Here is a 27,624-nt window from a genome sequence, read left to right on the forward strand (position 1 = left end):
TACCCAGAGCACTTTCTCGCTTTTCATGCACCGCCACCCTTTAACACAACTAACCCAGTCGTCAATTACTCAGATTTCTGAAAATATTGTACATTCTTTACTGTTTCATCTATTATTGCTGTCCACGCTGTTCTCCCGTTGTCAGCAGACGGGCTGTATCACAGCCTTTATGGAACATGAAGAATTTAACAACGCATAGCTACCACCGATACACGACCATCCTCGTTAAATTTGCAATGCAGGCTTAGCTGCATTTGCCACCATGACTATCGGCTGAGCATCCTGCTTCCGATCGGGAGCGCCTGCGGACTTCATTTGAGGCGCCCCATCGCCCAGCGCCGCAACGATTTTGCCAGCGGCGTTTTGTTGGCCTTCAGGTTCCCTGTAAACCTTTTCGGCGCAGAAATATACAATTATGGTGAGCGTCTTCATGGGCAGCAATGTCAGCAACATGCTTCGTGCCAGCTGCGCATTGTCGTAGTAGACACAGGAGCCGCGTCGACCGCAAGTATGTTGCCAGACGACACATGCAGTATCGATTGCGGTGCCGACGACCAGGGGCGCTGGGATCGTACCTGCGACATACGTGGACATGTATTAAGTGCTACGTACTGTGAGGAGGTGGAGGAGTGATTATGATGGTAACGATGAGGGTGATCATGAAGGATGAAGAGGCCGGACTAATATGGTAACGATGAGGGTGATCATGAAGGATGAAGAGGCCGGACTAATATGGTAACGATGAGGGTGATCATGAAGGATGAAGAGGCCGGACTAATATGGTAACGATGAGGGTGATCATGAAGGATGAAGAGGCCGGACTAATATAATATTACATTTATTAACTGTCCGGGACGACAGTGCGTCCAGCACTACCAGAGCCGTATATGATGTGAGTTTGGCCATTCTGTAATCTTTTGCCGCCCGAAGACGGGGAGCCGCCGTGACGTCAGAGTTGTCATTCGCTCCGCCCACCTGACCGGGATGAAAGCAGAGCCGCGGCGGCACGGGAGGTTTCAAGGCTATGCTTCTGCTCCCAAAATCGCGGAATAGGAGATTTCAAGGGGATAGCTCTGATCTGAAATGGTGCCACTGGCATTGACGCAGCCCATCGTGTGATGTCAAATGGCGCGCTTTGAGACAGGCTCCTCGCAATGGCCAAACTCTCTTAACGGATCTGCCAGAAAATACCAGAGCCGTTTATAGGGAGAGTTTGGCCATTAGGAGGAGCCTAAGTTGAAGCGCGTCCTGCGACGTCACGGCTAAACGACCTCCCTCGCCGTGCTCTATTGTTGTCCCGTCGTCAGCCGGTCGCCGACGCCATATTGGTGCTGCCCTTTGTTTACGATGCAAGGAGGGAAGGCACACACGTCGAAAGCCCTTCGTCCTTGAACTCCTTCAATTTGGCTACAAAGTGCCCCTTATCACAGGCGGCTGTGAGTCATAAAGCGGTTTTTCTTTGAGTACATTCACTGTGGGCTAATTCCAGCGAAATGATGAAAAATGCGCATATATTTAAGCCCCAACCTTCGGCCAATTTCGACGGTGAGGGGGAGAAAGAAACTGGTCGAAATGTGACCCAGTCGTTTCGGACTACTTTGCGGGCTTCTCAATGGAGAACTATGCCGTTCTAAGAGCCACAATTTTTTTCACCTGCTCACTACTACATGGATAACATAGTTTCGTCTTCCTACCTCTTTGTAACTGAAACTTTACAAAAAAAAAATGGCAAAGTCGCAAGAAAACGCGAAAAACTACGTTTTTCGGAGCCTTCCTGTACTGCTGCTGTTTGTCGGAGAATAATTAAATCTAGACGATTCGTTTCGTCATTGCATGCCCTATTTGTTGATACTATTTTCATTGTTCTAGGGTTATCTGCTAGAAGCAGATTGTAATAATCCCACAGGCGGTATCGCGATTTAGCTGTATTTCGGCTGGCGCTAGCAAAAAATGGCCTTCAAAAAGTTGCCGCGATTTTTTTATATGTTGCGCAGAAACCCTTTCCTGACGCATAGAAAAAAAAAGATATTTGTATTTGATTGTCAGCGAGGCTACGATTTTTAAAGTGACAGTGCGCACGCGCGCTGCGCCCTGCCCCTAGGCGGTACGCTCCCGCAGCTGGTCGGCGTTACGGTCGCCAAGGGCAGACGCGATTCAGTGAAATCAAGTTAAAAACGCAGTTATGGCTCATATCCGAGTCGCTGACACCATCGATACACATAATCAGAGTCCGTGTTTCCTCAAGACCGTGGGAAACCTTATATCTAAAGCTTTCTCACGGGCCAGCCTTTTGGACCAACTGCTGATGATGCCGGCGGTGATGACAGGCGGCTTCCAGGAGCCGCTGCTTTTGTGTTCAAAGGCACCAAGCTAAAGCTGGCCTTGACGGAGGATATTGACAGACATCGCTCGTCGCCAAAATTGGTCAAGACTGGATGAAGCGGTTGACCCGTGTGAATGACGGCGCCTAAATTGCCTTGCGGCGCCTTGTTGTCCTGACGTTTCTGCATGGGACATGAGTTCTGCCTAGACCTATGTGGGAGCTAGTAAGGAGCAACCACACTGGGACAGAGGTCCGGTGGGGCGACAGTTTATTCCTAGAATGAGCGAGCAAGAATGATGATCGAGATCGTGTGCGTGAAAAGGGCATGCTGTCCGTCTTCTTTTACGGTAGGTGGCCGCCACAGATACTCCCCCGCCCAGAGAAATAACGGTCACGAAGTGAGCGGGATAGCCCAGTGGACCTTGCGGGGCCGTTGAGTCGGCTCGGTGTTGGGTGTTGTAGGCCATGGGAGATGGTGGATGAGGGTGTCATTCTGGTCAATGTAGGCAGGCTTAAGCCTGTCGATGGAGACGACGTGTTCTCGTCCGGCGATGTTCAGGGTGAAAAACTTCTCTGAACGACGGAGTACTTGGTAAGGGCCGAGGTAGGGTGGGAGGAGCGAGGAGTGTACGGCGTCATTGCGGATGAAGGCGTGAGTTGTAAGGAAGATGTCCTTGAGGATGAACGGGGGGCGGGCTGAAGACAGTCGTGAAGGGGTGTACCGGAGATTCTGAAAGGTGGTTCGGAGCTGGGCAAGGTACGAGTCGGTAGCAGCAGGTTGTGGTCATGCAGCGAAGAATTCTCCGGGCACGCGGATGGTAGTGCCGCAAACGAGCTCAGCCGGGCAACAATGAAGGTCCGTCTTGAGAGCAGTACGCAGCCCAAGTAGCACGAGGGGCATGTGATCAGCCCAGAGAGCGGGGTCGGATTGAGCACGAAGGGAAACCTTGATCTGGCGGTGCAGGCGCTCGACTTAGCCATTGCTGGAGGGGTGGTAAGCCGTAGTTCGGTGTCGCTTGATGCCAAGAAGTTTGAGGAGGTCGTTAAACAGCTTCGACTCAAATTGACGGCCTCTGTCTGTCGTGATGGAGGCTGGGATTCCGAACGTGAGACCCAGACAGACAGGAATGCGCGTGATATGGTTTCGGCTATGGCGTCAGGTATAGGGTGAACTTCGGGCCAACGAGTAAACCGGTCGACGCACGTAAATAGGAAGCGGAACCCACGAGATGGAGGCAGGGGTCCGACGAGGTCCATGTGTACGTGCTCGAAACGGGACGCGGGAGGAGGAAAAGGTCGAGTTGGAGCAATGATGTGACGGCTGATCTTGGAGCGCTGGCAGTCGAGGAACGAACGCGTCCAACGGCGAACGTCCGAGCGCATGTTTGGCCAGACGTATCGTTCACACACGAGACGTTGTGTAGCTCGGACTCCTGGGTGGGACGTGGCATGAAGAGCTTTGAAAACTTCGTGTCGGAAAGCTCCTGGGACGAAAGGACGAGGAGAGCCCGTTGAGACATCGCAGGCTAAGGTAACATCTGCATTAGGGATGTGCACGTCCTGAAACTCCAAAGACGTAGACGAAGAACGGAGCTGCGCGAGTTCAGGATCGCGAATTTGGGCAGAGGCCATGGCGCTGAAGTCCAGAGGTGCTGGGAGTGTGACGGCCGAACAGGTAGGAGCGCGGGATAAAGCGTCGGCGACGGCGTTGTCGGAACCGCTGATGTGGCGAAGATCGGTAGTGAACTCTGACACGAAAGCCAGGTGCCGGACTTCTCGAGGCGCTAGAGTGGATCGCTTGGCGTGAATAGCGTAGGTAAGGGGTTTATGATCCGTGAGAAGGTGAAATTGTCGACCTTCAAGGAAATAACGAAAATGCCGAATGGCCAGGTAGATCGCAGGTAGCCCCCGGCCAAATGTGCTGTATTTCTGCTCTGCAGGTCGTAGAGGTTTAGAGAAGAAGGCCAACGGGGTCCATACGCCATCAATCTTCTGTTGGAGAACGGCTCCAACGGCAACGTTAGAAGCGTCGACGAGAAGGTTTGTAGAGGCGTCGTTGAGGGGGTGGGCAAGGAGGGCCGTGTCTGCGAGAGAAACCTTCAGTTGCTCGAATGCGGCCAGGGCGACGTCAGACCAAGAAAGGTGTGCATTTCGTGGGGTCTTGGTTGAAAGGAGCTCGTTGAGGGGTCGCATGATAGTGGCGCAGTTGGGGATGAATCGGCGGTAAAAGTTTACCATTCCAAGGAATTCCCGCAATTTCTTGATCGTTGGAGGGAGCGGAAAATCACGCACGGCTTGGACCTTAGTGGGCAATAGTCGGATGCCGTCTTCAGTGACGAGGTGGCCGAGAAACTCCAGCTCCTTGACGCCAAAAAGGCACTTTGATGGATTGATGATGAGGCCGTATTCCTGGAGCCGAGAAAAGAGTTCGCGGAGATGGTCGCGGTGAGCTTCAGGCGATGGGCTAGCGACAAGAATATCGTCGATGTAGGCAAAGCAGTACGGGAGACCACGCAGAACCTCATCGCCGAAACGCTGGAACGACTGTGCTGCGTTTCGGAGACCGAACGGCATTCTTAGATATTCAAAGAGCCCGAAAGGGGTTGTTATGGCCGTCTTTGCGATGCTGTCGGGGTGCATGGGGATTTGGTGATATGCTTTCACCAAGTCAATTTTAGAGAATGTTGTAGAGCCATGAAGGGAAACAGCAAAGTCATGTATGTGCGGTATAGGATAGCGATCGGGTATTGTGACCCGATTCAGCGCGCAATAGTCGCCGCAAGGGCGCCAGTCCCCGGTACGCTTGGGCACCATGTGTAGGGCAGATGCCCAACTGCTTGACGAGGGTCGCACGATGCCGAGCTCAAGCATGTGTTGAAATTCATTTCGTGCAATCTCGAGTTTTTCTGGCGCAAGGCGGCGAGGGCACTCGAAGACGGGCGGGCCAGTTGATTCGATATGATGAGTGACGCTATGCTTGACTGGCCGCAAATCGTTAGATGGTGAAGTCAAGTCGGGAAAGTCCTCGAGTATCGCGGCGTAAGGGGACACAGAAGATGCGCGCAGCAGGTGCAAAGATGATGGTGGGATGCGGGTTGCCAGACCCAACACGCAGAGCTTGGTGTTTGCATCAGTAAGAGAGCGATGACGCATGTTGACTACAAGATGGAAATGGGAGAGGAAATCGGCGCCTAAAATGGGATGCGCGACGTCGGCCACGAAGAAAATCCAGCGGAACGTTCTCCGCAAGCCAAAGTCGAGAGTGAGCGAACGTTGTCCGTACGTCTTGATGGGGCTCTTGTTGGCGGCTTGTAGAGAAGGACCGGTGTAAATGCGGCGGCGGTCAATGGATGAGGCGGGGATGACACTGACCGTGGCGCCGGTGTCGACGAGAAATCGAATTTTCGAGGGATGATCGGTGATAAAGAAGAGGTGACCGTGGTGAGGACCGGCAACAGCAGTCGCGCCTAGTTGCCAGGGCTGGTGTTTTCCTGGAAGATGCTGGGTTCCAGGCACTTAGTCGCTGCTTTGCCGAAACGCTCATGATACCAGCAGAGCTGGAAATGTGGCGTGCGCCTGGGCGAGAAACGACGGCTGGGTGAGAAACGGAAACGCGGAGGAATGAACGTCGAGGACTTGGAGACCTGGGGCGAGCGGAGATTGCCGCTAACTGCGTCTTGAGTACTGCGATTTCGTCTTCTAGCCGACGGGAAGGGGCTGAATCTGGGGTGGAGCTGGGTATGGATAAGCGAGACAGCGCGGAGTAGAGCTGGCGAACCTCTTCGCGTAGCGAGTCGCAATTACAGCAGTTGCAGCAGGTTGCACAGCTGCTGCTGTGCAGGGCGCTTGTGTGGAAGGCTGCAAAGCAGCAATCCTGTGGGAGGCTCCGAAAGGCGGTGTCACTTCCATAATCCGGTCCGCGAGCTCTGACAACTCGCGAAGGGGAACAGTGGGAGAGGCTGAGAGAATCATCTGAACGGTGTGGACGGAAGTCGCTGGAGAAACAGTTCTCGCAAAATCGACTCGTCTAGCGCTGAGGACTCGTCTCCGAGTAGCTGATACATCCGCCTCAGAAATTGGGTCGGCTTACGATCACCTAATTCCCCGGTAGTGAGCAGCTGCCGCGGACGTTGTTGCTGGGACTCGGACAAGCGTTTGATAATTTGCTGCTTGAGTATCATAAGGGTTGTGGGAGGGAGGGTTCGTCACGATGTCCCGGACCTCCGCCATGACTGAGGCAGACAAAGCAGTAAGGGCGGCGTAGTACTTCGTGTGCTGGCTGGTGATGTGTCGCTTGGTGAATTCGACCTCGGCCAGGACAAACCAGAGGGCTGGGTCGTTGTGCCAAAAGCTTGGCAGTTTGATGTCGGTAAAGTTGACCTGGGCAGAACCAGTGGCCGGATTATGATCGCCTTGGTGTTGATCCATGGCTTAATCTTGGTTGCAGGAAGGACCGAAACGTCCGGGTCACCAAATATGTGGGAGCTAGTAAGGAGCAACCACACTGGGACAGAGGTTCGATGGGGCGACAGTTTATTCCTAGAATGAGCGAGCGAGAATGATGATCGAGATCGTGTGCGTGAAAAGGGCATGCTGTCCGTCTTCTTTTACGGTAGGTGGCCGCCACACCAGCAAACGGGTCTACCGTGTAGACTATTTGCACAAGCACAAGAAAAAAAAAAAGTCGTACTAAGGACTTCCAGTGCGTGACTCGGATTAGTGTTGAAGCCTTGAAAGCTGTACTTGGTGCCGAAGGTGCAGGTGATATCCGGGAATCAGATATGCTGTGCCAAAACTGCCTTATGAACTTCCAGAGGTTATGTGAATCACAACAACCCTCAACGTCCACGTCATCCAACACCAGCACGACAGATGATCGTTGCAACGGAAGACGAAGCGATTGATGAAATCAATCGATTAATAACGTCACAGGGTATCGGCGTGACACCAGTGAGAAAGCACAAGAAGACCTCCACATCGTATGTGAAAAGAAAAAACTCCGAAATTTCGGAAGCTCTAGGTGTCAAGGCACGTCGACAGATTGAAGCAGCGTTCGACGTTTCCCTTCCCGGTACATCGAGTAGCAACTGCCAGCTGTGACCAGTGTTGTTTGGAAATATTAGGATGGCCTACCGAGCAAGTAAGTCACTGCAACAGCGATGCCAAGTTCTTACGCTTCTTCCTGCATCGATGTCAGAGCACGACGTCCAAGCAATCGTTCCTGAGGCAACTCGGTACATGATTAAGAAGTCCCAGAAGTTGGTCGCGGTAAAAGATGTGTGGGCATTGCCTTACCCGTACGAGCGCAGTGCTCTGAAGGAAGATGATTTGGCGAGAGCAACGAGCTTTTATAAGGTGGATGAGCTGGGCTGCACAGTTCAGAGCCCAAGATCAAGAGATGTCGTGCACGTTAAAGGAAGAGGCCAGAAACTCACAAAAGCTGAGAGGTACATGACTTGTTCAATCCGCGAAGCCTACAGAAAATTTAGGAACAAGTATCCAGACATAAGGCTTAGCTTGAACAAATTTTACTCCATTCGCCCATGCAGAGAGGAATGCGTATGCACGTACTGTGCAAACTTCGAGGTTACCACGACAGCCGCCATAACAGCGCCATAACCGCGTTTTTAACTTCATTTCAGTGAATCGCGTACGCCCTTGGCGACCGCAACGCCGACAAGCTGCGGGAGAGTACCGCCTAGGGGCAGGACACAGCGCGCGTGCACACTGTCACTTTAAAAAATCGTAGCGTCACCGAAAATCAGATACGAATCTCAATTTTTTTCTGTGTGTTAGGAAAGGGTTTATGCGCAACGTATAAAAAAAATAGCGGCAACTTTTTGATGGCCTTTTTTTGCTAGCGCCGGCCGAAATAGCTAAATCGCGATACCGCCTGTGGGATTATTACAATCTGCTTCTAGCAGATTAACTCTGTGACAATGAAAGTGGTATCAACAGATAGGGCATGCACTGGCGAAACCAATGGTGTAGGTTTCATTATTCTCCGATAAAGGGCGTCAGTGCAGGAAGGCTCCGAAAAAAAGGGCGTTTTTCGCGTTTTCTTGCGACTTCGTAATTTTTTTACGAAAAAAGTTTCAGATACAAATTAGTAGGAAGATGAAAGTATGTTGTCCATAGTGACCGTAGTGTTGTCTGTAGTGTTGTCCAGTAGTGAGCAGGTGAAAAAAATTGTGGCTCTTAGAACCGCATAGTTCTCAATTGCGAAGCACGCAAAGTAGACCGAAACGACTGGGTAACATTTCAACCAGTTTCTTTCTCCCTCTCGAAAATGGCTTAAGGTTGGGGCTTAAATATAGGCGCATTTTTCATCATTTCCAGTCTCCTGAGGAATATATAAAAAAATGGAGATGGTCAGGTTCCTTGCTTGGTCGAAATTCGCTGGAATTAGCCTGCGGCAACAAAGCTGTCGACCAGCTGGCGGACAGCATCAAAATGAAGCGCACCAGAAGGCTGATAATCGGATTCTGCTTGGATTCATGCTTTTTGGGCGGCGCACGACGACTCTGACGTCAAAATAGGCTCCACCCAAGAGGCGACAAAAGACCAGCGAATGGCCAAACTCTCCCTATAAATGGCTCTGCTAAGCACTACCGAGCAGTCTCTCTCTGACAGCGGGCGAGGACGTTAGTTACGACACAGGCGCCGCTGGATAGGAGTGGCGGGTGGCGGGACTACATATGCTCACAGTACTGGACAACTATACGGGACAGGAATTTGTGGAAATATGATTACCGAGACAGCCCGCCGGTAACGAGACAGTAACAGTAGCGTGCTCACGATAGCGGGTACGAAAACATAAGCCACTCTCGTTGCTGCTGACATCACGTTGCTGATCTTTGATTTGCACTTGCGCTCTGTACAACCTCTCATACACATTTTTCTGTCGCACTGATATTCGCAAGGACAGACTAAAACGAGGCGTGCGCCATCTTTCGCTAGCGGATGCAACACGTAAGCCTTACGACGCACAGTTACTTCTGTCGGTTGAAGAACACCGGTCCATGAGAAGCAAATGATGTTGCAAATGAGCGTTGTAAGGCTTAAGAGCTGCGTAAGTCCTCTTTCGCTTCATTGGCCACAAAGTACTGCTGCGTTGCTAAGGCAACCAATAAACTGGGCCCAGCTACGAGGTACGCGCAGATGGCCTACACGAAATTGGTAATCGAAGATCCCGTTTTCTTTTTTGTGGCAGCAAGCGCAACAAGCAGCCGCACAAGTGCACCTAGCTTTGGCCTATGTGTGAGTGTGTGTGCGTGATATGTAGTAGTAGGATCATCCTTGCGGGCGAAGCAAGGAAGTGCCAGCGCAAACAGTATCAAAAATTTGACAACTGGCAATTAAAAAAAAAAAAATCTGCGTTCCAATCTTTTCTTTCGAGAGCAAAAACCAGAAGCTGCTCCCGACGAAATCACACAAAAGACAACTGGCAATAATATGGAATCATCAGTGATTGGCTGCGAATTTGAATTACGAAATTACGTGATGGTGCATTCTTAGCATCAGCTTGGGCTTCGAGTCAATGGGAGGAAGTAGTCCGGACATAAGATGAGATCACTGCACGGGGTTAGTGTACTTGTTGTACATATACCTAACCTAACCAAACTTAGCTTGAACCTTTTGTGTCATGTCGTTGTCGGCAGTGTGCAGTAAAGGTATCTCACCGAATAGTCGTATTGACATCCACTTCACAGCGAGCGCTGCTGCACGTTCAGTCTGGTGGACCACTCTGCGAAGAACCACATCGTGCCTCACATCACACGCCTTATATCTCCCATGGCATGGCGCGCTCTTACACCGAATGCACGGTGTCCACGATACACACATATTTGAAGGATCACAGTTAGTAAGCTCGACTAGTGATTGACAGTTTTTAACAGACGGTCACAGCTAATGCTGTCTGTATCGGTCAGCTAACACAAGGAGCAGATAGTGCAGATCAGTGCAGATTTAAAACACGGAACACTTCTTTGTTTAAGATTAATGCGGAGATTATAAGAGCCGAATGCGCGCTACCCAAATAGGCACTTATTTGCTAACTTTATTTTCATAATGATGCAATGGCAGTAACGACGTAGGTTAATGTGCTGAAGACGAGATAATAGATAAGTTTGTATAAGATAAGTTGTTTTTCTTTTCTTTTTCTTTTTTTTGCTTGCATTTTGCGTCGGTCCAGCTGCCTTGTCAGGCTTCTGCCTTTAGCGGCTGGTCCACATTTCTGTAAGACCAGAAATGGAAGAGTAAAAAAAGAAAAAAAGAGTAGCAGTAAAGATAGTGGCGCTGGCAGTATGTGCTATACGATGTGGCTGTAGCGATGCAGGCGGTTCTTCAAGAGCAAACGATAAGGAAATGGTTCTTATAATGACGACGGTACGCTACATATTCCTCCGTTGTGTGTCTAGTCCTTGTCATTGTCCAGTGCTGTCTTGCACGTCTTTGCCTTGTACTAATTATGCAACTTACAAGCTACCTCAAGCAATGTTTGCATTAAACTTTTCAGCTTGGTGACGAATCATACCGCAGCGCTGTAACCAACTAGTACATACGTAATCAATTACTAGCTGCAAAAGTAACAACCGATTCATACCTTAGCGTCGCCGTGACAGCAGGTGGCGTATTGAAAAGAGTGAAGAAAAGGCCTACAAAAATACACGCACTGACAACGAGCAATAGGTTGCAGTTGGTCGGGCACTTTTCTCGTATGGCTTGCAAAGTTGAACCGTTGCCGCTTGCCTTGTAGGAGTCAATGCAGCTGCAGTTTCTGTAACTCTGCAAAGGAGAGGTTTTCACTAAATTCGTCGTGTCGCACATTGTGGTTCACGGTGTGTGGACACGCTGTGGAGGCAACGGCACTGATATTTACCCGAATGAGACCTTGAACCGGAGAACAGCAGGGATAATTGCGGCACGTATCTGATTAGTCCTCTACTTATCGTTGGTTTCGAATACGTAGTATAGACGGCCCTCTGTTTAGAAAAATGTGACGTCACGATAAGACTGGTTCGAGGTTATATTTTGCAGTGGTGGGCAAGAAGCGGGAAAAATGCGTCTGCTGATAGGCCGAGAAGGCTGATAAGGATGATAGGTGCCCACCACCATGCTTTGCGGAGTGGTGAAACGTAATCCATGACGTAGGGGTGCAGGTCGTCTATAGATTTAACAAGAAAAACCTAAAGGCGAAAATAATTCCTTGCCCTTGCCCTTGATACTCTCACTGGTTCCAGCGGAGCAAAAATAATTCAAGGTATTTTTTGCATATATTTTTTATACTCAATAAACAACACGAAACAAATCTACCGTGAATATGCAAAACGATCCCACAAGTGCACAAACAATGCGCTTCACACATTTTCTGTGTTCGAACGACTGATGAAACAGTCTGTGACCTGCTGTCCGCTGCGGGATCAACCACCGTTATTGCTACATAGTGAATGCCTTCTCTGGTTCTACCTCTCGCGTCCAGATCGCTGACGGTGACCCACCGTTCACTAATTTTACTTTTTCTTCCACACCCCGATAAAAGTAACGAACGATAAGAAACTGTTGACGATTCCCGTAAGAACACTGACAACTTGCACTCAGTTTACCAGCCCTAGCACTCACTGTAGCCCCTCCTTTCGTGATGTCTTGCTGAGTACAGCCAGCGTAACATGGCGAGAAGTACACCACGTTGTCCACAGAGCAGATTGGGTTGAGGACGTCCGATTTGCAGTTGCACACTGTATTGCATGGCAGTGCGAAACGGGCTTCTCTGCACAAACGGGAAATGATATAAAAGGCGGCGAGTCACTCCTTCTGAGATAATTTGAAAATCATCAGCATTATTGGTGAAGCCAGCGCTCTAACTCTTTGTTCACATTGCCGCTTCTCTGCGTTGTGGGCACGACACAGACCCGACACAGACTCAGCGCAGACGGAGTGGTCATACGGCAGGCTCTTCAGACGCGCGCATGCGTTCGCGCCCCGGCTGACGCTTGCGCTTGATCAATGAGCTCTTACTACCATTTTAAAAGCACGTTGTGCCGAGAACATCGCTCTCAAGGCCTGTTCCGACATATAGCTACAAGACAGCACGCAAAAACGGCGCTCACTGTTATCGACGGTTCGCACTTGCAAAGCGGCGCAAGCGCTATAATTTAGTGGAAATTGTCGTTTCCGGTCTCTCCCATCCTGACGCCTCCAGAGTTCGACAGTGTTGAACGAACAAATTCGACCAACTGACTGAACCCCTTATCAAGAAGGACAATAAGAAAAATTACCAGACATTTTGGATGAGACACTCGCCGGTTCCAATGCGGTCGCCGTGCCGTGAAATGCGGAACCAAAACAACTCCACGACTTCCCCGACGTTAACACTGAACGGTCTCCTCATTGGCCAACACGAATGTGGTGCTAATATCAGCTCTAAAAAGGTTTACTCGAGCTCAACATCGGCAAGCGCTAATTTTTAGCGGTTTGGAGAAAGAAAAGCGGTTTGGAGAAAAATGCGAGGAGGCGAATATCGCGCTATACTTCAAATCGCTATATGTCGGAAGAGGCCTTCCCACTCAAACGTAGCACTCGTACGTTTGCGCAAGGCGTCTTCGCCCATTGGTCAGCCGCATGACTTCGCGTCTCCTTGGAAACCATACACAGTTCTTCGTTGCCACGGCAGCCGTACCACGCCACATTCGTCACGCATGAAAACGCGACAGTGTAAACTAGGCATAAACAGTGCTAGAACCCAACACATATCAAACGTACGAGACTACCAGAGTAGGGTATTGTCTGGCAATCACAGTTTCGTTGGAATCTAACCAGATAGGCTTTTGATTCTCCGCCCTTAAGGCGTCTGCTGCCACATCATAACACATCAAAGGAAAGAAATATGCCGAATGGCTGCTTACCCTTCTGCATCCCGGTTGATCGCGAAAGTAGGAGTTGGGCAATGTAACACAAAAACAAGAAGAGACAGCCATGCCACGATTCCAGTCATCCAACACATGCGAATCATAGAACGTGTTTTCATGTTAAACTTCGTGACCACAGCACCTCCGATGAATGTGCCACCGCAACCGCTCGGAATGGCTATCAATCCTGAAATTATTGACAACCATTTAAGAACCTCGGGGTACCTACACGATATACCGCCGGACGACTGTATTGAATTTGACAATATCTGGAAAATCGCGACGATCTATCACTTGCAACAGGTTGCACCCCCAAAGACGCACCCGCAAAAGACAGAATCTTGCTTTCAGTGGTTCTGACGCACTCGATGTCTCAAATGCCCCAAACTCGATGCCTGGAAAAGCATTGCCACAAGAGCGCAAAGCTTTTCCAGGTCTTGTTCGAAGACTGCTATTACAGTATTAGACCAATATTACATTATCGGCATCCCAGTTCAAAACCGAGAGTGGATCTCGCGAGCGATATTTACGAATTGTTAAAAATTCGTGCCCCTACAAAAAAAAAAAAAAAAACGCGATTCAACGAATGTGCGCCGCCATTAGTGCTGCCTCCCTGTGGTTGTCACTGGAACTGTGCTCGTGTGGACTGCTGTTTACAGAATTCCTTCATTTTCCCGTGTCTTTCTCGTTCATTTTTGTTGTCGCTCGTGTTCATTTCGTGCCCACTCACTTCTCCCTGTCGGGAACCGGTGTAGAAGAGATTGCATCGGCCAGCACTCCTCATGTGAACACCTGTGCATATCGCACGCGGAAGCAAGCAATCTTCTTTTTCCTTGATCTTTCAAAACGTTGATAAGCTACTCAGACTTGTACCAAATGACTAGTTATATGGAATGCTACGTTATCGCCAGTCATACTCATTAAACACGGCTGCCACCAGTATTCATCCCAATGGGAAGAGTGATTTTGGCAGTCCACCCCCGTTGCGTCGTCGCTGGAAACGATGGTATGGAGCGCACGCAGACTAGAGGCTTGATAGTAACGCGAAAAGGTCTATACAAGCCGTACACGTTCGAGAGACGTACCGATAATCCCGGCAGCCGTTGAAGGAGTCAAGGCGAACTGCGACTGGTAATACTTGGTCACGTAGCTTGTTAGAGATGAGGCCATCATAGCTGAGAAAATGGAAGAATAATGGGAGTGGAATATAGCGAGCGAACTGACATAAGGAAGGGGGGGGGGGCGGACGTACTCTTCACAGTGGACAATTCCTGACTCTACGTCGGGAGATAAGTACAATCATAAGCGATGCCACAGTGGTCGGCCGGTGGACTACTTTGGCTCACCTGAGGGTTATTTAACGTGCACTGAAACCTCTGCACATGATATTTAACGTCCCTCGTGCAATACGGCATATCTAATCAACCTATACCTGGTCACCAAGTTGCTGGCGTCCTCGGCCGGAGTCGAACACGCTACCTTGAGATCAGTAGGCGGACACACTACCGAATGCTCTACAAATGCCGGTGGCATACCTTTGAGTTTTGGTGGCAAACTCGAGAGGCAGCTGACGCGCTTATTAAAATAGATTCACACAGAATTGGAATGCTCTTGTAATCATTCTTTGATATTTCACACTTTCCGGCCACTGTGGACAGCTACTCTGTCTTGGCGCATTATGGCCTAAGCTGCCCTTGCGCCATTAGACTATGAATCATCATCATGTGGACAGCTACACATAACAAAGGAACAGTATAGCTTTTTACAGGTTTTTCCAGACTGAAACAACTTCTTTTGATGTAGAACGGTAAAAGCAAGCATGTTTTCATTCAAACGAATGTTACGAGTAACATCATTATTTTCTATTGTATGCGATCCCAAGGATGTGGTTAATTTCCCCACAGTGTTTAAAGTGCGCAGAAACAAGGACATTATTAAAGTTCGGGTGTTTGTCCTAGTGCGTACGAGCGTGGCCCTGAGTCTGTGTCAGCTATCTCTCAAAGGTTTTCACCAAGGCAAGCAAGTTGTCAAGCACAACACTTTGTTCAGACAAAGGGAAATTAAAATGGTATGCATCCAGAAAGGAGTCAGAGCTTGCGTATCGTAGCTAGAACTTTCCCCAACACATTACATCATCAGGACTGGCATAGATGTACGCAATGTTGTTACTTGAACGAGGATAGGCTGAAGGCGTTTATTTTGGACTTTGCTGTTCTTTTAGCGACTACTGTGCTGACAACCGATATGACTACGTCCGTGGGAAAGGCCAACGTCTCTGGACAACGCTTTATATCTGCCTTCGTTAATAAACGCAATGCGTTGGGAAAGGAAGCGAAATGGATTGGTAAACTGGTTATGGCACCACATGTATAAACGTGCAACATTTTCGAACCCGGTTCTACCGGACATCTACCGCCCGAACTTTAGTCAGTGTCTTCACCATCACCCGTTGCACTGGAGTTTAGTAGTCAGGTTTTGGCGAAACCCCGAATTTTCCTGGGAATTTCCCTTTGACTCTAATTCCCTACAAAAAAAAAATACACACAGCAGTACAATGTGGTTAGCAGCATGTGCTGCAGCATCAGTGCACCTGATACGTTGACATATTCCATTACCGATGTACTAAATTGCAGGCAGAAACAAGTTCTTATTGGCACTGCAGCAAGAGACGACGACAGAGGGTTAACACGAAGTCGACAAGACACCTGTAGAGTTGCTGCAGCATCGCTATGTATCTACTCGCCCTATACAGTCCATTGGCAGAAACAAGCTTATATACAAATCTCTGGAAGCATATTGCAGGGGTGACCACGTAACATCGTCGTCATAGCTGTAAACATCAACCAGCGATACAACTAGAACTTCCTTACTTGCTTTGGTGTTTGTTTCACGCATTAAAAATTCCGATTTTCGCCTGACAAAGCGTCGAACCTCCTAAAGCCTGACCTTGCTTACCTTCCATGCCGCTACCTAGTGACAAGAACACGAACGTATAGTTCTTCAGGAGACTCTTGATATCCCGTGGTAGTTGTCTGATATCTTTTCCGTACTCTGAACATACAGCTGAATCTTTTTCCTTCATCCTCTCTTCTTGGCACCTGTCGTAATCTGTGATGAAATATCAAATCAGTGCCACAACGCCTTACTTTCCAAATTCTTAATCTGTAATTTTCAATTTCAAACACGTCTAGTGTCATTTACTTGTTTAATGGCTTTTTTCCCCTCATTATATATATATATATATAGATACTCATGGAAAGATGCGACAGCACCAGAGGACACGTGTTTCGCCGTGTTTGCGGCTCGTCAGCTCTGGGAAGCTGCGCATCGTTCGGGACTGGCAAACCAGGGGTCGCTCATTGAGCGATATACACGTGGGAGCAGGGAAGGATAACGGGCGTATTTTGGTTACCCTTTCCATTTTCGTTACTGCTATATTTTCGTTTGCGTTTCGTTTCCGTTACTGTTTCCGGTAATGGAACGGTTGTTACAGAGCTGCGGGAGGACAGCATGTCCGGCTGTATCAGCACCCTGTTTTGCTTGAGCGCTGGTTCGGTGTCACGCGTGCACACTACACAAGTCATTTTACGTCGTTTGGACGCGCACATCCTGCAAGATATATATATATATATATATATATATATATGGGGTGCGTCATTAAAAACTGACCAGAATTTTTATAAAAAAGCTGTGAGAGCAGCATAGATTCTGCAGTTGAGTTCTGTGGCCAGGCGGACATCCTCTGGAAGAGAGTATGTAACTACCAGATGACTGATTACCTGAAATCCATTAATTAATTTTTAATTAGGGAATTTCGGGCAAAAGCGAGATAGCAGATTGAGAGGCTATCCTCGTTGAATACCTTTCCACGCTTAAAAAATCCTGAAACACGCACGTGCACTGAAATATCCATACCGGAATTTCGGTATGCAAATGAGCCAAAATCGAAAAAGCGCGCCTGAGGAGCGCATCACTCATGCCGACGGAGACTTATCTGGGCCGGAGAGGGGTTTATCTGCCCAGCTGAGCGGCACCCACTCCCATTATTTCCACCGCTCCAAATCACGTGGCCCTCTGACGTCAAATGAGCGCTGTACTCCCCGCGTTCCTGGTCGCCGCGGTTTCAGTTTTCTCTCATTTGCATACCGAAATTCGGGGATGGATATTTTAGCGCATGTGCGTGTTTCATGATCTTTTAAACGTGGAAAGGTGTTCAACGAAGATAGTCTCTCGATCTGCTATCTCGCTTTTGCCCGAAATTGCCTAATTAAAAGATTAATTAATGAATTTAAGGTAATTAGTCCTCTGGTGGTTACATACTCTGTTCCAGAGGATGTCCGCCTGGCCATAGAACTCAACTGCAAAAACAAAAACTATGCTGCTCTCACAGCTTTTTTATAAAAAATTCTGGTCAGTTTTTAATGACGCACCCTGTATATGTAGGAACATGTTTTCAGTCTTCAGTCACTCGGAGTTCAACAACTCAGGATGGGCGTAACTTCCATCCATGCAGTGTCGCATTCATAGGCGGACGCTCTCAGTAGTAAATAATACTGCCATGGCCACAGTGAAAAGACAAAAAGTACAAAATAAGTAAAAATCATTGGCTGGCATCCTCGTGCTATGGTGGAGTATAGTCATGTGTTGATGTCATGGAGTTATGAGCACTGGGGCGAGGTGAGTGAGGGATGAGCCCTCGAGATCCAATTTGCGCTTTCTTTCTATGCTCCCGTGTAGTATTTAGAGCATTACAGGGAATGGAGTCATCACAATAGAGAAACAAAAAATGAAAAGTCACTCAAATGTCATCGCACAACAGGAATAGCCATTACCCGAATTCAATACCGGATGATATATTCGTTTCCGTTTCTGTTTCCGGTAATGGAGGCCCGTGGTATGCGTGTCCGTTTCCGTTATCGTTGCCATCTTCAATTTCGGTAATATACAGTTTCTGTTTCCGTTACCATTACCGTTACCTTTCCCTGCCTGGGAGGGTGACTGAGCAGTCCTCAATGCCACAGTGCAAGCCAGTGAATTATAATGCAGGGAAAAAAGCCATTAAATAAACAAGTATATTACACTAGACGTGTTTGAAATTCAAAATTACAGATTAAGATGGCTTCTATGGCTGCACGCAGAGAAACAGATACGCATGGAACGATGCGACAGCACCAGAGGACACGTGTTTCGCCGTGTTTGCGGCTCGTCAGCTCTGGGTAGCTGCGCATCGTTCGGGATTGGCAAACCAGGGGTCGCTCAGCGAGCGATATACACCTGGGAAGGTGACTGAGCACTCCTCAATGCCACAGTGCAAGCCAGTGAATTATAATGCAGGAAAAAAAGCCATTAAATAAACAAGTATATTACACTAGACGTGTTTGAAATTCAAAATTACAGATTAAGATGGCTTCTATGACTGCACGCAGAGAAACAGATACTCAGATAAACAGAACAGAAATTTCAAACACATCTAGTGTCATTTACTTGTTTTTTTAATGGCTTTTTTTCCTCAATATATATATATATTTCGTTTTCTTTTGTGTGTGCCGCTTAGTTTACTTACCAGGTGTTCTTCTCGGGAAGGCTCCGAGAGGTAGAACCCAGAAAAACGCGAAGATTCCACCGAAAAAGAATCCCGTCCACCATGCTCCGACCCACACGGAGCTTTTCGAAGTCAGGCCCAGTCTGCGACCCATTTTTACAGACACATTAGAAGAATCTAATTAGAGCAACTCATATTTACGTCTGTGACTGTGGTGTAATTGTCCCATTTAAGGCAAAGAGAGAATTCTGTGTCAGCCTTCCTAATCATAGAATCGACAGGTTTGTCAGTTCTATTGTTCGTCGTTGTGACCGTGCCCTGAATGACACAGTATGTTGGAGGCAGAGACGTAAGTGGGATGTGTTCCAAGGGTGTCATTATAGCCTGCAGTTGTACGCCCTTCTTCCAGTAAGATACATTTAATGCCCAATCAAATTAAATCAACTTTTCCGATCGCTTTGGCTCTGTTCCGTGCTCAGTCTGAAATATTTACTCGTAGATATTTTTGCTAAATTCACATGATACATTCCCGCGAGCATTCCCGCTGTTTCCTCTACGATACACCTGTCACTACACTTGTCAAGTCAAGCTCGCTGCGTAAGAACGCTTCCAAGCCGAGGAGGGTTTCATTTTTCATTTTCATTTCATTTATTGGAACATTTGTAAAAACATGTACATCACAGGGTGGCCAAAAAGCAGCAAAAAAGCTGCTTGACTAGGGCACGACCCTTTATCACTCATCATTGATCAAAACCTAGCCGTAGAAAAACATATAAAGGAACCTATACCCGAAATGCATGCACTGCACATTGGAAACAAATCAGCATAATCAGCTACACAATGCACCACGTATGCTTAGTGTCCTTAGGAAGGACAATGACACATCATTAACGTGCAAATTCAGTGGGGAAAACCTGTTTAGTATATGTGGAAGGCTATAGGTTAGCGACTGGCGTCCGTAATCTGTCCTCAACTTAGGAATCTTCCATCTTGCAGTGTGGCGCGTACGCTCGGTGAACGATTGAAGTGAAAAAAGCGATAGAAAAAAGGTATTATTTTGTTTTACAGCAGTTACATAGGTTTTTAACAAAAAGTAACTATATAGGTTTGTTGCCTTGATGATGTTAAGTGTAATGAACAGTTCGTCAGTGTGACTGTCGAAAGGTACATCAGCTATAATTCTAACAGCGCGCTTTTGTGCTATGAACAAACTATTAATGGAAGTCTGGGTTCCCGTACCCCAAACCAACAGGCCATAACGCAGTACGGAAAATATCAATGAATTGTAAATGATCAACTTAATCCTTTTTGGCAGAGCAACGCGGAGAATTTTCATGAACACTATTGGTTTAGAAATTTTAGAAAACATAAGATGTATGATAGTCCCAGGACAAATTTTCTGAAAAATGTACTCCTAGCACTTTCATTGACTTCACAACCTCAATGCGATGATCCCCAAGAAATATATCGACAGGGCAGCAAACTGGTTTATTTTTTGATCTGAATAAAACTGCCTTTGTCTTAGTTACGTTTACTACTAAGCCATTAACACTGGCCCAAAGCCTTATCTCATCGAGAGCAATATTCGCTTTGTCAACGACTTGCTTCACATCGGCACCAGAAACAAAAAGGGTGGTATCATCAGCATAAATCAGGAATTTGTTGTTGGTTTCTGAAATGCATTGACACTTTTCCAAGGCAGCTCCAAGTCAAGTCGAGATCAAGTCACATTTATGAATTTGGGGGTGAGTATCCGCCTTTTGCACATTCCCAGTCGCACTCGGATGACCGCGGTAAAGGAAATGACGTGTGGCTCCTGCTACATACAGGAGTGAAATATATATGGGGCCGTCTAGTAAGTGTTCTTATGTTTACTAAGTAGTGTTTGATAGCGACGTACAGAAGGCCTGCCTACTCTCCTCTCGCTCTTTTGCCACGTCGACATATAAACTATGTCGATGTACATGACTATAAGGATGTAGTCTGCTTCAGCCAGTCGCCGCAGACGATTTCAAACACAAGCTTGCTGTGGCTACTAGCGGCAGCCGATGCGACCGATGGCGGCGTACCTCCGGTGCCACAGTCACCGAATGCACTCGCGTTATTGGCTTTCTTTTCCTGGTGGCGTTGCTCCTATAGGGCAGCGCAGTGAGGGCTATCCTGGTGTCCCTAGCGCGTGCAAGTGCTTCCCAACGTATCCAGCGCACGTGTTATAGAAGGTGGTGGGACCAGAAGTGCCCTAGTGTTCTCATTTTTCATCTTGCATGGTACACTCAAAGGGGTACTTCGTAAAAACCGCATTGATCCCGATTCAGACCAAAACAGGTTCGGGGAACGAATATCGACTGCTTTTACCGGAACGGTACCGATCCTATTTGCATGCAAACGTCCATTGCTTGAAAATTCGCACGTCGTGAATACTGCAGTTCTTTTGTTGAACCGTACACGTGAGCTTACTTGCTGACGTCGGAGAGGTCCTCGTAATAAGAGAGAGATGTACCGGCGAACAGGAATCCAAACGCAGGTCCCAGGATGCCCATGGCTAAATAAATGCCTGCGCGATAGAAGTATTGCGATCTGTGACAATCTACGCATTTTATTACATCTACGTATTCTACGTGTCATTTTGCTGCATATGGGCGAAGCCGTGCTGTTTAGAACTAAGTGGGTCTACATAGGATTACTTAATTTGAAACTCGAAGGCTGCACTAAACGACAGTGATGGCCACTAACTACTTCTACAGTAGTTTAACTATAACTACTAACTACTTTGCGATTGAGTAGTTTAACTAGTAGTTCAACTACTTTTCAGGGGAGTAGTTAAAACTACTTCTTTAACTACTGCAATGTAGTTTAACTACATCTATAACTACTTAACGTTGTCCATCAACACCAATCCCTTGTAGTGTTCTTGGACACCTAAATATGAATCACAAGCAATGATAAACTTTGGCTCAAGCCATTGCTACGATCGTCAAACACAAAGCTTGCGGCGAAATTCTTTTTGTGCCTACGCGATAAAATAAATTGCAGAATTATTTCACAGCAAATGAGGCTTCACTAGACAAGCATTATTTATTTATTTATTCACATACCCCAAAGGCCATACCCTGGGGGACACCAGTTGATACGTGACAAAAGGACGAGGAATGGTTGTTCACGAAAGTGGACTGGAGGCGGTCAGTTAAGAACATATTAATCCAGGAGAGAACATGTGCATCAAGGCCTAGTTGTGAGAGTTTAACCATTAATCTAGCGTGCGGTACAGAATCAAAGGCTTCAGCAAAGTCCAGGAACACGGCATCTGTTTGAGTAGAACTGTCCATATTTGAGTGGAGGTCGTGGATAAAACCAGCTATATAGTTGTGAGAGATTTTTACGGAAGCCATGCTGGCAGGGGGAAAAGTAAGCATTTGACTCTAGGAAGTTGATTACCTGCGAATATATAATGTGTTACATGATTTTGCAGGGGACGCGGGTAATGGAGATTGGTCTATAGTTCAACGGTGAATGAGTGACACCACTTTTATGCACTGGTATTATCATTCCCCGACGCCAGTCTTCTGGCAGAACTGAACTATTAAGTAGGAAGGGAGTTGCCTCAGGAGAGAAGCCGCCGATATTTCGAACAGAGACTGTTCCTTTTCTGGGCACCGTCCTCATCATTGGCATGGTATATAAAGGGTTAGGTGTGACGTGTTCAAAGGTTCATGCGAATTGTCCCTTTAAATCATGCCAATGATGAGGACGGTGCCCAGAAGAAGAACAGTCTCTGTTCGAAATATCGGCGGCTTCTGTCCTGAGGCAACTCCCTTCCTACATCTCTACCGGTTCGCTGGATTTCTACCCATCTATGAACTATTAAGTGATTGTTGGAATATTGCAGCAAGAAATCTGCTCGAGTGAGCCTTTGTGTTTTTAAGAATTTTGCTGTTTATTCCATCGAAACCAGCAGAGGAGGAAACCTTGATGGAAGAGATAATCTTTTCAATGCCAGCAGGAGATATCGCTATCGGTGACATGCTATTGAAGGTGGATGTGGGAGGCGCGGCAAGGGGAGTTGTGTCTTCGTTGGTGAACACGCTTGCAAATGCGTTATTGAAGATAAGAGAACATTGGTTATCTCTAACAAAATTACCATCACGATCTTTCAGTTGGATGTTTACCGATGGAGATTTTGGGTTTATAACTTTGTAGAATGCTTTGGGGTTGTGCTTCAAGAGGTCAACGAGGCCCTCGCTATAGAACCTGCGTTTTGAAGAAGTCACCAATGAGATGTATTTCCGGACGCACTCTTGATATTAGCAGTGATGATGCAGACTTACAGCGCTTAGCAAGCCTGTACAGACGTTTCTTTTTACGGGCGAGCAGTTTGATTTCATGATTGTACCATGGGGCATGACAATGTGTCTTGATGATAATGGAGGGTATATAGGCTTCAATAAGTGCATTAATCTTGGATTTGTATAAATACCAGTTTTCCTCAACTGTCCGTACTTCAAAATTAGCAAGAAAGTTAGCCATATAATTGAATAATTCAGAATTTATTTGGTCGCAGTTACCCTTATCGATCTTATGCGTTTGCACGAGGAACGACGGGGCACGCTGGGGACAGGTATTGTAAAGTGTAGTACTTTGTGATCACTCAAGGCGCATGGAGAAAATACAGAACCTACTATATCTGGGTCGTTAGTGAGGATTAGGTCTAGGATGTTTGATGAGGTGGGAGTTACACGGGTGGGTTCATGAACCACCTGATGAAGGTCAAACACATGACACAAATCAATGAAAGAACGTTCTTCACTGCCAGAGGCTGAGGTGGATCTCCAATTAATTGAGGGGTAGTTGAAATCACCAAGAAGAATAACCTTTAAATTTGGGAATTTGGGAAATATATGATGTAGTGATTTGTGTAATTCTGGGATGAATGCATTGCTTGAGGGAGGTCGATAGCATGCACCAGCTACTAATCTACACGTGACGCAGTCAATCAATACCCACGTTACTTCGATAGGAAGTGTACAATGAACAGCATATGATTTAAAACAGTTTTTAACGGCGAGTCAAACACCGCCTTCTCGTCTATTTAGCGATCACAGCGATAGAAGGTAAGGCCAGGACACTCTGGTAACAGCTCACTGTCTCTTATATCTGGCGATAACCAAGTTTCAGTAAGTGCAACAGGGTCACGTTCACAGGATTGCAACAAACTACACAAATCCTTACGCTTTGGAATCAAACTGCGGGCGTTACAAAAAAACAACAGATAAAGCATGTGCGGTAGTACAGTGGTGGGAAACAGAACAGATCAGCTATGGTGTACGTTCAACAACCTGTTTTAAACATTGTTTTAAAGCAACCCGTTTTAAAGCATTAAAAGTGAAGATTTAGTACACATGCACGACACAATTGCTCTGCACCTCCGTTCTCATCAAACAAGTAGCTCAAGGTAAAAGTCGGAAGCACAATCGTGCCGTAAAGGTTACGGCAAAGTCGGAAGTAGTTGGCGCCTTCAGTAACCTAACTACTGTAGTTAACTACTTAAAGTAGTAGTTTAACTAGTAGTTGCCACTACATTTCTGCAAGTAGTTCATAACTACTTTTTAACTACAATCAGGTAGTTTAACTAGTAGTTTAACTATATGTAGTTAACTACTGGCCATCACTGCTAAACGAGCAAGCTTTCCAAACCTAAACCTGGATGGCTTTCCTTGAGCTATCTGAATGAAGTCAAAGAAATCGTGTGAAATCCGGAATGTTCGTAAAACCTGCAAATGGTTTCCTTGCATTCATCCGTCTGGGTTAGTTATTACGAATGAATATGTAGGTCAGAAAACCAGTGTTGTAGGTAAGGCAGTTACTGTATCCGTTATAACTAATTTAGGCTGCCAAGGGGACGACGGACAAAGAAGGCAATACACAACAGAAACCGCCTAAATTAGTTATGTTACAACAACTACCCCAACTTTGCACTTTGGTATGTATCCGCTACTTTTTTCGGTAGCGGAGTAGGGAGCAAGTATTTCCGTTACAAATTTTCGGTACCGTGATCTCCTAACGTTAACGATACCTTTGCAGCTCATCTCGACGACAATTCGATTTTTGTTTTCAACCATAACTCGTCAACCATGTTTTTTTGTCTTCCCTACGTTTAAACAACGCGCCGGTACCACCGCCGTACAAGAAAGAGAGCAGAGAATACATTGCGGACGCCGTTCTACAACAACGCTGTACCTGCTTCCACGTGTTCCTGTCTGCATTATATATCAACAAAAACTCTATTGATATCTTGCAAACTTAAGACCCTTAAGCTTTGACTAAAGCGAATGACCTTCTTGGGTATTATGTCAGGGTGACGTTGATCGCTTAGTGATGTCACGGCCGGCAGCATACTCTGGCTTTCGCTGGAAGACTTGCTCTTGTCTTCTTCTGAGTTGTGTCCCTCGTTAAATTGCGGCGATATGCCCACACCACTATGCCGTAACCTCACTAGTCACGTTGCTTGTCACATGATCCACCCAGGATCCACACAACTGATTTTTGGAACGACCGCCATCACGATACTTGAAACGTCCTACCCAATAATCACTAATGTCGCTGCTTGCACAGCCCATTTAAAACCGTCATTGGAATCGAGATTGTGTAGGCTGTACATACCGACGTAAGTGGACGTCATTCGCATGGGAAGATTTTCGTCCATGTATGCTATTCCGAGGGTATGGAACGGAACCACTCCTGCACCGTTGAGCATGTGACCCAGCATCAGGACGTACCGCCAATTTCGCACATTGGTCGAAATACAACTGGTCGTAGTGTTGTCGGCGGGACATCCGTCATGTTGTTCTTGCCCAAACCTAAGTAAGAATGTGCCACGGGCACAACAAATGCTGAACAAGCTGAATGGGAGAACTCATCTAGCTTGTAACGTTTCCCGCTAAATCTGGCCTGAAAGCATTTTCATTGGCTCTTTCCGGTCGTATTATAATGGCAATTCAACAGTGAATTTTCATGATAGGGAAAATTCCAGATTCTCTATGCAACAGTACTGATGTGACGCTGTATTACCTTCGTCAATGAGAATGACCATGGCTGTCATCAGTCATACGGGGCGCTGCAAGCACTTTCGCCCTCTTTTTTAGGGTGTTTGCTAACCTAATTTTTGGTGTAAGTAGTTGACTAACGTTGGGAGAACAGAGAGTTTCTGTGCCACTGCAAGTAACGATGGCCCTACAGCGTATAGTAGAAGCTTGAAAGACCAGAGTTTCCTAGGATAGAGTGGTGCTTCTCGAATGCATCAAAATTGAATTAAAAGAGGGACTTCAGGTTTCGACTATGCGCTGGAGGACATGCGGGATGCTTTAAATTTATATGGAAATTAGCTTCAGTTCTCCTTCCGGGTGTAAATCTGGACACGTAAAACTTTTAAACAGGCATCAGGAGCCAAAGTTTGCCTCCGCATTTCACTCGCTATCAGTGTTTTGTGCTCTGTAGTTCAGATATCGTCACTTGCTTACATATAGGGCTCCGCTAAGAAGTAAGGTGAGGAAAAAACGATGGAACCAGTGGCAATGAGGAAGAGGCCGACAGCTGCAAACAGAGGCTTGCTCCGGCTGCTCCCCATGTATGAAACGGGAACAACCAACAAGCAGTTGACGATGTTATAAGAGCTGAGGATCATGCCGCTTTCGAAGCTTTTCAGCTGGAAACGTCGTTCGATTGTCGGTATGACAACAGATAAGCAGCCGTTCACGATGAAGCTCTGAAGGGATGAGAAATTATATCGATTAGTGGATTACATAAATGATGTTTAGGCGATCGAGCGCGAAGGCGCAACATGAGGCAGGCGGCGTGATGAAGACAGTCTCAAGCACTCTGAATATGCGCCTCATCCAAGTAGTGGGATGTTTCGCTTACTTTACTTAAATGATTTCATTAAATGACTTCGCTTAACGCAGGACCTGAATCCCACACTTTACGAACGGCGTCAAGCGTTTCGAAATTATCAACAGTTAACATATTCGGTATGTGGTGCCGCTTGTGAGAAAACATACAAGAACATTTCAGTCTCATCGTAGTCTCGTGAAGTGTCTGCGTAGATACCAGAAGGATCAGAAGAATGTGTTAGCGAAGCCGCTGCAAACCTGCGTAAACAGACCCCAGCTGAGGTTGAAAAGGATCCATCTTGCATTCGCGAAGCGCTGCAGAAATGCTGGGCGATATTCCCAGCAGCCACACTTTTGCACGTTGTCGAGTTTCCGGTCATCAACATTTCGCTTTGCATCGGGTTTGTCGGCTGGTGCTTGTCCTAGAAGTCCCGGCGGAGGCAGAGGGGCAGGCTCAGGTTGCTGATCCACTACGGCCGTCTGTTTTTGGGCTGCCATCGGTATCTGGGGCGGCACTGCGTTCCACAGGGACGCTAGGGACTCTGAACGGCGATGATTCTACAGCTGGGAACGCACACCAATCTCTCAAACCTCAAGCCACTCCGCGAACAACTCTGTCGTGTGGTAAAATTGTAGGTTGCAAGTGGAGGCTTCACGCTATGAGCTTGCTGCCAGGGACGATATTCTTTGTGTTGGTTCGGCACGCGCTGTATCGCGACACAGGGCCTAGTGTTTTTGTCGGCACCTCGAGCCACACCTGCCGCTGATGTGGATGCCCAGAACGGTTGACAATGTTCGTCTTTTTCTTGCTGCTGATTAATAATTGGAGAGTTGATTTACGCGTAAGGTCAGCTGATTTGTGTGGCGACATGCTGCACGTGCCCCAGGGTAGGAATACGGATAATATGTTTCTGCATAGAAGCTGCAGGTTGATTTCAGATCAAGTAGCATCGGCCCTGCATTCAGGGT

The 27,624-nt window shown here is 47.2% G+C and overlaps 2 protein-coding genes across 3 annotated transcripts in view; one reads left to right on the top strand and one right to left on the bottom strand.

Moving 5' to 3' along the window:
* LOC135394620 (uncharacterized) overlaps positions 1–27,624 on the top strand; it is a 259,083-nt gene that overhangs the window by 24,071 nt on the left and 207,388 nt on the right. The gene's annotated exons all lie outside the window — the stretch shown is intronic.
* LOC135394619 (solute carrier organic anion transporter family member 4A1-like) lies at positions 79–27,440 on the bottom strand. Its single transcript, XM_064625450.1, has 12 exons — positions 26,914–27,440; positions 26,287–26,531; positions 25,430–25,626; positions 21,230–21,326; positions 18,794–18,915; positions 16,186–16,338; positions 14,316–14,405; positions 13,228–13,417; positions 11,945–12,092; positions 10,929–11,110; positions 10,006–10,070; positions 79–575 (listed from the first exon to the last, which is right to left on the bottom strand). The coding sequence occupies exons 1-12, from the start codon at positions 27,151–27,153 to the stop codon at positions 226–228; spliced, it is 2,079 nt and encodes a 692-aa protein (XP_064481520.1). The 5' UTR covers positions 27,154–27,440; the 3' UTR covers positions 79–225.

The sequence above is a fragment of the Ornithodoros turicata genome, chromosome 5 (assembly GCF_037126465.1).
Source record: "Ornithodoros turicata isolate Travis chromosome 5, ASM3712646v1, whole genome shotgun sequence".
NCBI classification, from domain to species: domain Eukaryota; kingdom Metazoa; phylum Arthropoda; class Arachnida; order Ixodida; family Argasidae; genus Ornithodoros; species Ornithodoros turicata.